At 35.6% G+C, this 15075-nt stretch overlaps 1 protein-coding gene across 1 annotated transcript; it reads right to left on the bottom strand.

Moving 5' to 3' along the window:
• Nucleotides 1-1370: 1370 nt before the first annotated feature.
• LOC128554110 (caspase-9-like) lies at nt 1371-7759 on the bottom strand. The gene is made up of 3 exons (XM_053535352.1): nt 7513-7759; nt 1587-1822; nt 1371-1415 (listed from the first exon to the last, which is right to left on the bottom strand). The coding sequence occupies exons 1-3, from the start codon at nt 7757-7759 to the stop codon at nt 1371-1373; spliced, it is 528 nt and encodes a 175-aa protein (XP_053391327.1).
• Between the last annotated feature and the right edge of the window lie 7316 nt (nt 7760-15075).

Here is a 15075-nt window from a genome sequence, read left to right on the forward strand (position 1 = left end):
TAAAACCAATATGACCTTCTCCAGTATTGCATCTGATAAGCACCCAACATGTATGATCATCAAAATATTGAAAATCATCTCTCCATATAACCAAACAAAACTAGATGTGTGTCCATACGACACTACTGCCTCCACTCCTGTCACTGAATGCATATTTTTGACTAGCGGTCAGTCAGAGTACATTATTCTGGTATAGTTCTGTGAAATCTTAGACAAAACACCAGGTGCACAACTTCACATGCAAAATTACAATCCTGCGACGTTTAACTCAACTTAAAAATGGACTCATCCACAGTGTAACACCTCACTTAGTGGTAGAGCACCCGCTTTGAGTGTTGAAGGTCGTGGGTTCTATCCCTAGCCACGTAATCCAAAAGATGTAAAAATAGTACTAGTAGCTCCCTCGCATGGTGCTCAGTATTAAGAGAATTAAGTGCTTGGACTGGTCAGCCTGGTCAGTATATTGTGACTGGGTGGGGTATCATGTCACATGTCTACCGCATGATATTCCAAAGGCAGCACTATAAAATTGGGCATTGAGTAGACGCCGTCATTTATATAACTGAAAAATTGTTGAAAAAGATGCTTAACCCCGAACACACACACACACGCACATACGGACGCACACACACACACTCACCCACAGTTTGGGTGGAATTTTCCAACATGTTCATTTCCAACAAATTAGGAACATTGACACTGAATAATTATTAAGTGAGTGGAAATAAAAGTTAGAGATTTTCTGTATTATTTAAAACTGCTGCAATAATTTACTAATTTCTGCACGATATTGTTGGTTATTTATAAGAATATCTTGCAAAAATCTTAATGTCAATAACTTTGTACGACTAGTCACTTTCACAGTATACACCTTTAAGGGACTTTTGAGAGACCTTTTATTTCCCTTAAAATGTGTCGGTTATTTTCTTTAATAACCCTAGGTCAAATACTTTATGAAATATATATGCCCAGCAAAAATTCAGACTGATAAACAGATGTAAGAACAAAGGCACATCTATGTGCCACCAGCAAACATTTTTGGGAGCACAATAAACTTAGGCTTTTAAATAATTTGATGATATCTATAGCCATTCTCTATTGTTTTCAGAATTCAGTAACACCATTATGGAGGGACTTCTATAGTGGAATGATTATGCCTTCTGAATGAATTACTCGTCACATCAATGTACCTTTTAAACCACACTTGGGTTGTAGAATTCTTCACGTAAGGGAGCCATGAAGCTGGCTTAGGAAGATAGGTGGTTTTAAGCATGTACCCACCCATGCCTGAAACGTTGCACAGAGTGGTAACTGGGATTTTCCTCCACCAGTAAAAGACGAAAACAAGTTGCCATATAACAAAAATTGTGTCAGCCGGGATCGAAGCCAAAAAATAACAACATGGTCACCAGACACTACAGTTAAATAATGTAACTGTTATATACATATTGTTAGAGAAAACTGTTACATAAAATGTTGTCTGCATTCAAACCTTATCCCTTGTAAGAGAATGAGTAGTTTTCAGTAACATTTCAGAGTATGCACAATAAAATGGAAGAAACACTAAATAACCTCAAACAAATTACCTGTAGGAAAAATAGTTTTGGTTTCCCATTTAGAAAACTCTCTCCACTCTTGCTATCAAAGAGTTCTAGAATATCATCCACGTACACTGGCAGTCCGTCAACCCCAAGTACAGTTTGACGCCAGATCGTAGCATCCTGCATATGCACTGGGGTTTCTGTTACCTGCTCCTCATACCCGTGTGTACTCAATACAAGGACGAAACAATCCGCATCCAAATTCATTGGTGATTTACTGGCTGCGGAATAAAAAAAGGGAGTCAAATAGTTGTTTTTTATGCAAAGAATTGTCTGCAAAACTGTCCAAACTCAAAGCCAATCCTGAAGTGTGTTAAGATAATTTTAGAAGTACTTATTGAGGTACTTATTATATTATGATTATACAGAAGTTAATTTTGACTAAAAACATTGTCGATCCAAAGTTATTTACGCTCAAACTATTATCAGAATACTTTCAATGAAGCAAGTTTTCACTTTTGTTTTTGTTGACCAGTAATTTCAACTGTGTTTGTTTACATTTTAATGACATGTGACAAAGGTTGTTCACATATCTATTGGAGATTGACATAATATATTTTACTATAGGTAGACGGCATGTGATCATATGATTAGACGTTTTATTGACAAACATAAAGGAACATCATGCACACTTAAGTTTTGTTAATAGAAAGTACTTACTAGCATGCAAATGACCTTTGTTGAGAAGGTCAGTTCTGAAGTAAAGGTCAAACAGAATAATTTGAGCCGCGCCATGAGAAAACCAACATAGTGCGTTTGCGACCAGCATCCACGCAGTCAAGTCAGGATCCATGCTGTTCGCTAACGGTTTCTTTAATTGCAGTAGGCTTTGAAAGCGAACAGAATGGATCATGACCAGACTGCGTGGATGCGCAGGCTGATCTGGATCCATGCTGGTCGCAATCGCACTATGTTGGTTTTCTCATGGTGCGGTTCATTTGACATTAGTATATCCACATTTAAAATGATTTAATTCTTAACACTTACTCGCAATTATTATTAAAACTCTTGACATATATATTTGACAACATTTGGCATGTATCTGGGAAAATATAAATCTTATTTGGGACCTTCATAGTGGCTTTATGACTGTGGGTAATACCATGAACATTTGAAGTTGCACCCTGCTGTCTCACAGTGGCACATATTAAAAGTCTTTGGTCATGAAACATAATAATCATAATTATATATTACTGACTGCATGGGAGAGCCATAACACAAGATACCAAAAGCATATTTGCAGGTAACGATTTGGGGTTCAAGGCAAAAGTGTTATTGGAGGGGGGGGGGGGGGGGGGGGGGGTGAAGGTACTCTACCCATGAAACAATATAGAGAACCAAAATGGAAATCAAATGTTGTTTCCTTGGTAATTCAGTTGGTACTGTCATGAAGGAAAGCTATAGAAAGTCTAATTGTGTTGTAATGTGTTGTTAGTGGGATACAAAATCACTGACAAAAAAAAATGTAAGCAGAACTTTTAACAAGAGGGTCATGATGACCCTATATCGCCCACCTGTTAAACTTGGCCTTGTTATTATTAAGATAAACATTCAGAAGATATGGTCATATATGTAGCCTCTACAGTGTAAACAATCTTTCCCCTTGAATTGAGTGGAGGCCTAGTTTTTGACACCATATAACCCAGTTTCGAACTTGACATAGGAATCATCAAGATAAACGTTCTTACTTAGTTTCATAAAGTTAGGCTCATAAATATGGCCCCTAGTGTTAAACAGTTTTACCTTTGATTTGCGCAGGACCTAACTTTTTACCCCACATGACCCAGTTTCGAACTTGGCCAATGAATCATCAAGATAGGGTCATAAATATGGCCTCAAGGGTGTAAACAAGCTTTTCTTCTGATTTGAGCGGGTGACCTAGTTTTTGATGCTAGATGACCCAGTTTGAACCTTGGTATATGAATCATCAGGATAAACATTCTGACTATGTTTCATTAAGATATGGTCATAAATGTAGCCTTTATGGTGTAACAAGCTTTTCCTTTGATTTGACCTGGTGACCTAGCTTTTGACCTAGTTTCAAACTTGGCCTAGAGATCATCAAGATAAACATTCTGAGCAAGTTTGTATGAAATCAAAGTAAAAATGAAACATCTATATGGCTGAAAGGGCCAGAATAGAAACTTTTGCCCCTTTCACGGGCAGTAATTCTAGAATCCATGAATCGAAAGGAACCTAGGTCTTATTGTGACTTCAGTTCTTTGTAAGTGTGGTTAGAATCGAATGTAAAATGTCACTATATTATGCCAATACAAGTTGTGTGCAAGTTTGATTAAAATCTATTGCAAAATGTTGTCTCTATCGTATTCACTTGAAATTATGGACGGACGACGGACGGACGATCAACGGACGAAGGGTGATCACAAAAGCTCATCCTGTCATCCTGTCACTACGTGACAGGTGAGCTAAAACGAATAAGTATAAAAAGGCATAAACAAATGTATGTTCAACAAATTCGTAGCAGATTCAGTTTGATTAAATTTGTTCATGAGAGGTAATGAAATTTGCAACATCGCTCAAGCCCCCTAACATCTGCCTAAGTAGAACTCTAATACACATGGACATTGAATACGCTCCATGACCACAAAAGACCAGATTATATATAGCATCACTGCAAAAGTCCAAGGATGTGAAGCAATGGTCCAGTAGTTTAGGTGTCGGCCACTCAATCAAGTCGTGGGTTCAAATCCTACTGGGGTCACAACCATACCTTCTCATATGTCAACAGTACTGTTCTTTCCAAGAAGCGGACTCGGACTCACAACTGTGCTAAAATAAATTGGTATGGGGAGACATTTTACTGCTTCTGTTGTGATAGTTAACAAAAGTTTTAATAAAATCATTTGGAAGCACAAAATGTAACCTAGCGGACTCGATTCGCTTGCGTCTGTACATGAGAACATTTCTGAAAGCTGTCCTCTTAAATCATTTAATGATGCTAAATATATGTATGGCATAAAAGCATTCTGTCAAGAAGGTTTAGAGAATCTTGCTTACATTCACAATTTTTGTAATGCTGGTGTTTATAAAAGGGTGACAATTTATTTAATTATTATTTAAAAAAGTAAAGCTAAAATCATTCTTCAGGGGCTTTGAAAGCTATGATATGGAAATAAATGTCGCCTATTTGGCATTTAGTCTCAATTTAGGACTATGGTCTTGAACCAAAATGGCCAAAAATACATTCAGCAAAGAAACATCTGTACCAAATTATACTTTATTCTTTAGCATACTGGCAGCAAATGATTCTGCCTTTGCGACCAGTACAGACCAAAATGAGCCTGCACATCTGTGTAGGCTCATCTTGGTCTGCACTTTTCGCTATTCAGTTAGTAAATTTTCAGTGAACACCCATTCAAATGATAAATGGTACTGCCCAAATTGAATGACAGCCCATTTTTTTTAATTTAGCAGGGTGAAGGTTAACGAGATGAGCAAAGTGTATAGACAATGCTTCTCTGGTTCTAACAATGAGTTCTTGACTTGATTATTTATAGAAAGAACTCAAATAACAAGATTAAACATTGAGATGAGCAAAGCAATAAACCATATCATCTTTGAATTGCAAAGAAAGAAAAATTAGAGGGCCAAAATGGCCCTAGGTCGCTCACCTGAATAACAAACCATAACAGTGTAAACATGTTTTACCTAGAGATTTCATGGAGACAAATATTCTGACAAATTTTCAGAAAGACTGGACCAAAACATCGTGGCCTGTTGAGTTTAAGCAAGCATTGTCTTTGATTTGACCTGGTGACCTAGTTTCTGACCCTACATGACCCAGATAAAAATTCATACGATATTTCATGCAGACAAACATTCCGACCAAGTGTCATGCACATCAAATGAACAAGAGTGTTAACAAGCTTTTAATTTGATTTGACCTGGCGGCCTTGTTTTTGACCCCATATAACCAAGTTCGAATATGGCCTCGGTATCATCAAGATAAACATTCTGACCAAGTTTCAAGAAGAAAGGGTCATAAATGTTGCATCTAAGGTGTAACAAGCTTTTCATTTGATTTGACCTGATGACCTAGTTTTCGACCCAACATGATCTAGTTTCGATCCAGGCCTAGAGATCACCAAGGTAATCATTCTGTGCAAGTTTGTTACAAATCAAAGCATAAATAAAACCTCTATAGGCTGAAAAGGACCGTAATAGAAAATTTTACCCTTTCAGGGGCAGTAACTCTAGAACCTATGATGGAATCTAGAAAATTTTCGAAAAGAATATAGATCTTATTGTGACTTAAGTTGTGTGCAAGTGTGGTTAAAATGAAATATAAAATGTCACTTCTATCGTGATCACAAGATAATCATTAACACATTTTGGCTCTTTCAGGGGTCAATCAGGGGCCGTAACTCCAGAACCTATGACTGGATCTGACAGATTCATCAAGAAATTAAAGATTTATTGTTCTTAGAGATATTGTGCAAGTTTGTATCAAATCAAACCATAAATGAAGTCTCTATATGGCTGCAAAAGCCAAAATAGCACATTTTGGCCCTTTAAGGGGCCAAAACTCTAGAACCAATGATAAGATCTCGCCAGTTTTCGAGAGGAACCGAGCTATTATGCCTATACAAGCTGTGTGCAAGTCTGATTAAAGTTTATTGCAATATGTGGTCTCTATCGTGTTCACAAGCCAAACATAGCAAAGTTGGCGCTTTAAGGGGCCATAACTCTGGAGCCCATAATAGGATCTGGCCAGTTTTCGAAAGGAAGAGAGATATTATGCCAATACAAGTTGTGTGCAAGTGTGATTGAAGTTAATTGCAAAATGTAGTCTCTATATTGTTCACAAGCCACAAATAGCAGATTTAGGCTCTTGAAGGGGCCATAACTCTAGAACCCATGACGGGATCTGGCCAGTTTTCGACAGAAACCGAGATATTATGCCTATACAAGTTATGTGTAAGTGTTATTAAAGTTGATTGCAAAATATGGTTTCTATAGCGTTCACAAGCCAAAAATAGCAAATTTAGGCCCTTTAAGAGGCCATAACTCTAGAACCCATGACGGAATCTGGCCAGTTTTCTAAAGAAACCGAGATATTATGCCCATTCAAATTGTGTGCAAGTTTGATTAAAGTTGATTGCAAAATGTGGTCTCTATCGTGTTCACTAGCCAAAAAAGAGAGCAAATTTTGGCTCTTGAAGGGGCCATAGCTTTTGAACCCATGATGGGATCTAGCCAGTTTTCGAAAGGAACCAAGATATTATGCCAATACAAGTTATGTGCAAGGTTGATTAAAATTGAATGTAAGATGTGTTTTCTATCATGTTCACAAGCAATTTTGGAAGGACCGACGGACGACGGAAGAAAGGCGGTCACAAAAGCGCACCCTGTCACCCTGTCACTACGTGAGATAAAAACATATTAATCTCTCTGCTATAGATTGCTAAGTGCAAACAAAAGGTAGGGATTTGCAAAACCTTTTTCTAGTTTTGAATTGTATTACACTTTGTCTGAATTATTCTGTTGTTTTTATCAAAATGATTAATTACATCTACTTACAAACATATTCATTTTACTTTCTTTTGCTTCAGAAGCAGACTTTGCAATGGGATAGACATGATTGGAACCGGTGCAATAGATTTCTTTTGCCAGAGACTAATTAAAATCTTTAAAGAAATTTGTCATAGATAACAAACGCCCCATCTAGGATTTAATCCATTACCTCATCACCTGGGGCCTTCGTGATTTTAACATAAAGGGCTAGTCGGAATAAACTCACAGAAGAAAATAACCATTTTCGTACGGTTACAGTAAAGAAAGAATGACTTCAACGTCATAAGTTATTTTTTGTTAAAATATTCAAACATGATTTCTCAACACAGACTCAAGGCATGTTTAAACTGAATATTATTACATAAAAAATAACTACCTTGCTTTATTATGTGTTTCATCTCTGATGCATTGCAATCCGTGAATACTGTCACATGGAAATCGAGAGATCTGAATAAAGTTTCCATTTTAAACGCATCCCCTTTTGCTCCAGGACAGTTTGGCCACACAATAAAATTCTCATTGGCGATAATAACAGCATGTCCTCTAAACATATTGTTCATAGCATAGCATTCTATCGGAGGCTCTGTGCTCTGCTCTGTCCTCGGTTCCATTGGCTCCATCATTTTCCTGAAGCACAAAAATTTCTACTTTGACTGCAGTGAAATAAACAATACCTGTCTAAACAGCCGGCACACTGAACTATTTTGATTGTGGATAGTGGAAAGGTACTTACTAATATATAGTAAAGCTGTGAGATAGTTTCTTTCTGGTATTTTCCTGAACTTGAATAGTATTATCATTTTGCATTTGTTTCTCTGCAAGTTCTTTTTCATATGTTTCAACTTCATTTGTTGATTATAATCGAGCATTTATTAAGTACAGTCAAACTTGTGTTAAGGGCCACTCAACTCTTACGATGCATTTCTAATTGAAACATTTGAAGTATATTTCAACCTGTAAATACTGTTAAACAGTATGACTTGTTTTTTTAATATGGTCAAAATAATGTTTTTATTGTTATTTTTATATGCAATAATATTTTGAATATTATATTATTTGCGCAAATTTAGACTAATTTATATTATTCAGTTTACAGAGTTTTTCTTTTAGTTCACAGAGTGCCCTAGTTTTTGACCTAAGATAAACAACTTATGACTTTATGACTTGACTGAAAACAACTGAGCATTTTCTTTATTGATAAACACTATATGCCAATATCATAACAATGGAAAGGAACTCTGCTAAGCCGGGTAATATAAGCCCAAAAGAGTTATATTAGAAGAGGAAGCAAAATTTAAAGAAAAAGCAAAATGTAAAGATATTTATTTTGATGGGAGGTGGGAAGGGGCGGAGTATCAGGGTCTGTGTGTGGTGGTAGTGACAGGATATTAAAGGGCAAGACTCTTAATGGGGGTGGGGTTGTAGTGTAGATTGTTGCAGTCTGAAAATAGTCGCATCACCACCTGCCTATATTCAAAGTTTTAAGTCAATACCCATAATATTTTAAGTCATTCTGTGGATATGAAATATGATGGACAGATTTGACCTTGTTGTGACCTTAACCTTTGAACTACCACCCTAGTGCATGTACTCTGCACATCGTCACCTACTTAAATGCCAAGTTTGAAGTAAATACCTTGAATGGTTCATAAGTTATGCTCCGGACACTAAATATGATGGGCAGATTTTACTTTTAAGCTCATTTTGTGACCTTGACCTTTAATCTACAGACCAGGTTCATGCATTCTGCACATTGTCTCATCACCATCCGCCTACATGTCAAGTTTGAAGTCAATACCTTGAATGGTAAATAAGTTGTGCTCCTGACACAAAATATGACTGATAGATTTGGCCACAGAGCTAAATTTGTGACCTTAACCTTTGACCTAAAGACTGTTCATGAGCTCTGCTAACCATCTCATCACCACCTTAGTAACTTACATGCCAAGTTTAAAGTCAATACCTTGCACAGTTATTTAGTTATGCTCCAGACACAAAATACAATGGTCAGTTTTGAACTCTTTTTTTTTAATTTGTGACCTTGACCTTTAACCTAAAAACCTGGTTCATGTGCTCTGCACATCGTCATTGCCACCTTCCTACATAACAATTCAATAACTTGCATGGTTATTTAGTTATGCTTCTAGACAAAAAATGATAGAGAGTTTTGATCTTTAAAGGCTCATAATGGTTTTGTTTATACATAATTTATTTTAGGTCGATTGTGAAGGAAGTTCTACAACTTATATTAATCACTCTCGACACCTCTTTCCAGATGGAATGCACCGCCACGTGGGTATGAGAGAAGAGCTCAGTTTCCCTTTCTTAATTCTGAGCGCAATGCAAGGGAGCTACTGGTACCATTTTTCATGTTTTTGGTATGACGCGGCCGAGGATCGAACCCACGACCTCTTGCACTCGAAGCGGACGCTCTACCACTAGGCTACTGAGGCGGTTAATGGCTTTGTTTATAATATGGCTGCAACATCTTTCGTTGTGAACATAAAGTATTAGAATTTATTGTTGTATACTATTTCTGATAAACATTACCTCTAATATTCTTCCATGGTTTTAATATTGATTAACACAGCAGAAAGTATCATTTAAGTCACTGTTTTTGCTTACCTCCCATTATGGCTCTAAGTGTACAAGTTCACGTGCAGTATTAAAAGTGATTTTCTCACCATGTAATTATAGTGGCAGGGGCCAGTTTCGCATTTGGCCTGGGTACGTTTTTAAAATAAAACAGACATATGTACTTTACAGGCATATATATTCAACTGGTTATTTATGATGTTTATAGAACTAAGGATTCCTGTGTACGAGTGATTATTGTGTAAAATAAATATGTGCTTGTATCGATTTTCCTAGCTCCATGTAGACGGCCGGGTCTAAAACCTGAGGTAACGGAAGTCAGACGAATTGGAAACGGTCATCCATCCATCCAACTTCAGCTCAAATTTGCGGAAAAAGTAAACGGTTATGAGACACTTTTCTTCCCACCATTATTTTTTTCTGGCTACATGCTTTAAAAATATGTGTGTGTTTTAGGTCAGTCATTTGCAGATAATACGGTACAGGCCGCGCAAGGTGTGCATTTTGGGCCATTTTGTCTCAAAATTTAGTGTCCTGAAACCTGCGTTTTACTCGTTTTTATCACAGAATCAACAGAACCGGCAGGCTGAAAATGTCACATAATAAAGTGCTATGTCTATGCAAGACATTCGCTCAAAAATTGCCTTGAATTTATCAAAATTGCATTTTTTATGATTTTTTTGCACTGGTATCAGCGCAGAGTTGTGGAATTTTCAAATTTACTGTCCCTTGCCCCCATAATGCATAACATCTATTTGGACAGCTGTTTCATCTGTTTAATCTACTATTTCAAGCCTTACGAAACTAAGTTTCTTGGTGAATATTCAAAAATCATACTTTATAATGAGTTCATGATATGAAATTTTGGATTGATTCAAGAACTGTTACTCTGGTGATCTTTGTAGTAAACTGATTATGAAATCGGACCTTTTTGTAATTTGATATATTCAAAAGATACACATATAAACTAATAGTATATTGTGAGTATGTAATAGAACTGGAATTTACGATTGTTGATTTTTCACAACAGGGCATCAAATATATAACATGGGAGATTAGCCCTTAAAATGAAATGCGTTTTTCTCTCTTTTTACAGTAAATTCGTTCATCTAAAATTTGACACTTTACACACAGGTGTTGGTTTTTGGACATACTGCAATGTGGCCTTCGGCTGAAATGTGTAGTTTTCGAACTTATTTTAAAAAGGATTGTTTTGAAATTTCATCATATCGATACATTCAGTATGTTAATGAAGTTTTGAGTATTTGTATTTTGTGTCAAAAAAGGCGTATAAAGTGATATATTATAGCATTTATACTTTAAGAACCCTAAAAGTGCATTGTAAAAGCTCCTCCCTCCAGTGAGTTTAAAATTCTTACTTACCGACCATATCTTTATAAACATTTCTCAGTTCATTTATTTGATCTGAGTATTAATCTATATACTATGAACAAATTTCAATCCCTCTATCATTGTTACCTTAATAACGAGAAGAATTAATGACATGTTCAATATTTCGCCAAACCTGTTTTCACTTGAGCTGTCGGGTTTGAAAATCAGATTCGTGTCGAAATCTTCGTCCAATTCTTCTCTCATGCTACATATTGCAGGTTTTTGAGTCGGTTCTTGTTTACCTGAAATGAAATATTCATATTTACATACAAATTGATTTTCATAGTGTTAAAGCTTCAAAGGTCAATCATGTGTATAATAATGAACAGACAATCAGATTTCCACCTTGGAAAATATAGGCGCTCATTGACCTTGAGCTTGCATAAAAACAACAATTATGACCAAAACCCAGCAAATTGAGCTGCTAGACATTGTCCTTATAAATATAACCAACAGACATGAGAAATGGACCAGAGACGAAAAAGTCAATTAAGACTGATACCTGTATTTCGGAGAAGCATATACAGTACATTATCAAAGATGCTTTGTAGTTATAATGCATTATAAATCATCCAACTGTTAAACGCGTAATATATACGTTACTGAGCTTTCTACTGATCATTTTATAAAATTTCATTCTATTACTACTAATCGTACAGGAGAAGTATAGACAAATTAGTGGAAAGTTATTGGGCCAATGATATCATACCAATCACTTCTTGAAGTTTCATTGAAGTCCAGACAGGGTTTTAAAAAAACTGCAGACAAGCTAAATGCGGACAGACAAATAGAAAGATAGACAGACGGCGAAGCCAATAACAATAAAAGGTGGTGCATAATGTAGGGATAACGCATGTTTTTTCGTGTTATAACATCTGCATAGAACGCATAGAAACTGCTGATAAATGGATAAAATGTCTCTCAACGTCATTAATTTTCCACCAAATGCGCGGGAATGTCTAAGTTGTTTTTAACGTTGACGTCATTTCGTTTTGAATGATCCGTTTTGGGGCCGAATGACGTTTACGCTTTGCCACGGAACGCGCGTATATAAAAAGGTGTTATAACAGCACGCGAGCGCGAGAATCTCTCTGTTAACACACGTTTTCTCTTTCTCTCCTGTTAAAACACTCCCGAAAAGTGACAAGAACAGCAGTTTTATGCTAGAATATATCTTCAAACAGTTACATTATAAAGCTTAGTCTTGATAGATATTTTTATAACCCGTCATCATAAAGAGTATGATATTTTGATATTTCACTTGAAAGTTCGCTATTATTACGGAACAGAACAAAACAGAACATATAATAATATATGTTTCGCTTTACGATATGTATTTCCAGTTATTTCAGTTATGTAAGCCGTCTACTTCTTTCAAAGTGGAGAAAAGGCAATCTTTATTAAAATGCAAAACATGAGTTACTGATAACTATACATTTTGTAATCAGCGTTTCACTGAGGAGATTGGGCAAATATTAACAATCAATCGTAGCCCAACCAAGTAAACTACATTTGTTTTATTTTATTAGTTTTTTTTACACATATAAAGCATTACACAAATTTTAATACCTGACATACATGTACATGATAATATTATTTGAAATGTTGAACAGAATGAAAGTTGGTATAATTTCAAAGCAAAATATCGAAATAGATGTACAGAATAATGAAGACAAATAGCACAGGATGTAGGAGAGGATAGTAAAAGGATGATGGCGTTTATGTGAATTTCCAAGCTGAGCGTTATCAGTGCGATTTGGGACGAGTATACGTGTTCACTGTTAAATATTTATATTCCTCTATTTGGCATCATGCATAGCTAGGTTAGTTTGTGCTATGATACTTTTAGTTTGTTGTCGTTGTTTTATTTCTGATATGAAATTTGCCAAAATGCGGATTGATTTTATTTAGTTTGCATTTATATGTAAAATGATTGGCAATTATTAATATAAAATTGGCAATATCACTAAGTCTTGTTTTTACAAAAAGCTGTTCTTCTGTAGTAAAGTTGTGTATCTATATTGTTGCCATATAAGAAACGTGTGACGCCTGATGAGAATGCACGATTTACTGGGCATTTCCACAATAAGTGAATAAGTGTTTCAGTGTAGTGTGCATATTATAAGGCTACAAAGAAGTAAATTCACAATTTTATATTCATGTAGGAAGCCGTTTGTAGGCAGGATGCGTTTTATGAATTTGTACTGGAACGCTCTTAACCTGGTGTGAGACTATTCTCATATAAACTATTTTATTTATTGTTACATTTGTTTCTTTATTTCGACTCTGATGTGACAAGTACAAAACCTTATTTGGTATACGTACTTTAATAACCTGTTGAATGTTGAGTGTTTTATATCATTATTAATCCTTCCATTATCTAGGGATGCTTGAAAGTCGAGAGAAATGATTTTGGTAATCAGTTACAATGTATATAGGAACCATAAACTCTTTTTAATGTATCGGATATATCAAGCGCTTTATTATCTATATCATATATGTCTTATATGCCTTTAGAATGGCGTGTTTTGTGGTAGATTGTTTCATGATTATTAGTTCTGACAATCTGATTGTTCACCTCTGTAACGTCTGCTTCAACGTTTTCTGCTTAACCTGTGACTGTATTTTTTATTCTGTTGTTTATTCTTTGTATCAAATAATGTTTTAAGCAGCTTCTTTCAGACAAATCAATTTTACCATATGCATTAAGTTCGTTAGATGAATTTGTTTCCGCATTGCATTGCAGCATCTTCTATAATAATATTCACTTTAACCAGCTATTCTTAACTGAAGCAATGTACTACCCCATATGAACCATTCTTATTCTTACGTCTTATTTATCTAAAGAAGAAGTTTCTTGCAATGTACTCAGGTTTACCATCCCATAGAATTTCAAAACCTAATCTAGTTATCAAACTTATTACATGTTCTAATGGCTTTTCAAGGACAGTAAGTGGAAATATTATCTTGGGATGTGCAATATTTTGATAACTGGAACTGATAACTGCTTCATTCTATAACTACATTTTAGACAAAACGACGAAATTCACGGCACGATCAGTCAGTTTGTTATATAAATTTGCTTGATATACAAATGCGCTTATAAAGATTTAGTTGTATAGATGTTTAACAGATGCGCCGAATATAACGAACATATTTTTCTGGTCCCAGTGCGTTTGCTATAACCGGAGTTTACTGAAAAAGAATAACACATAAAACAACGAATCACCAAAACGGGAAGTTAAAAGATTATGTACCTGCGAAAGAATCTAATTCTGTTTCGTTTTCATGTAAGTCTGTTGCTCCTGAGTCGTGTTGTATACCCATGCACCGTGCACTGTCTTTGGATACTTGAAATAAAAACACGCGTCAATATAAAATACTTTAAAACTTACATGATAGATATCCCTTAGCGTTTTTTTTTTCTTCAGTGAGAAGAACACAAATAAAGAAGTTGTTTAAACTTACAGAAGATATATTTGATAAACAAGTCTAATATATTGTATTTTTAATACTACAGAGTTTATAAAACACAAAAAGTATCATTCATGATGGTTCATACCTGTTTCTTCAATAGCTGCCATGACATCGTCAATATCTAAAGATGCCTTCAATGTAATATTTTTCCCAAAATGGTCTGACAGTGCGTCCGCTACAACTTTAAGGTGACCAGAGAATTCATCTTTCTGGAAGCAATTCAAAATATGAAGAAGACCGTCCTTTGATGTGCATTCAACACCAAGCTTAAGCGGTTGTTTACTTTCTGCCTTCTGACTGAACTCCTCTTCTGATCCTTGCATCTGTTTTGCATGATCGTTTGTGTCGTCAATTTTATTTTCCGAAGAAATTTCTAAATGCCTGTGTGCAACTTCCTCAGAACGGGATATTTCTCCAATACTTTCTGAAATATTCCAAATGACAGATATCTGAATAACTTTTTAATACTTACTTT

This window comes from Mercenaria mercenaria, unplaced genomic scaffold (assembly GCF_021730395.1).
Source record: "Mercenaria mercenaria strain notata unplaced genomic scaffold, MADL_Memer_1 contig_4723, whole genome shotgun sequence".
Lineage (NCBI taxonomy): Eukaryota > Metazoa > Mollusca > Bivalvia > Venerida > Veneridae > Mercenaria > Mercenaria mercenaria.

Excerpts from the sequence above, each read along its gene's own strand:
- LOC128554110 (XM_053535352.1), bottom strand. The coding sequence starts at position 7,759 with ATGATGGAGCCAATGGAACCGAGGACAGAGCAGAGCACAGAGCCTCCG. Across the intron at positions 1,823-7,512 it reads GAAACACATAATAAAGCAAG|CCAGTAAATCACCAATGAAT; the intron begins GTAGTTATTTTT and ends TTTATTCCGCAG. Across the intron at positions 1,416-1,586 it reads CAAAACTATTTTTCCTACAG|TGTCTGGTGACCATGTTGTT; the intron begins GTAATTTGTTTG and ends ATTTAACTGTAG.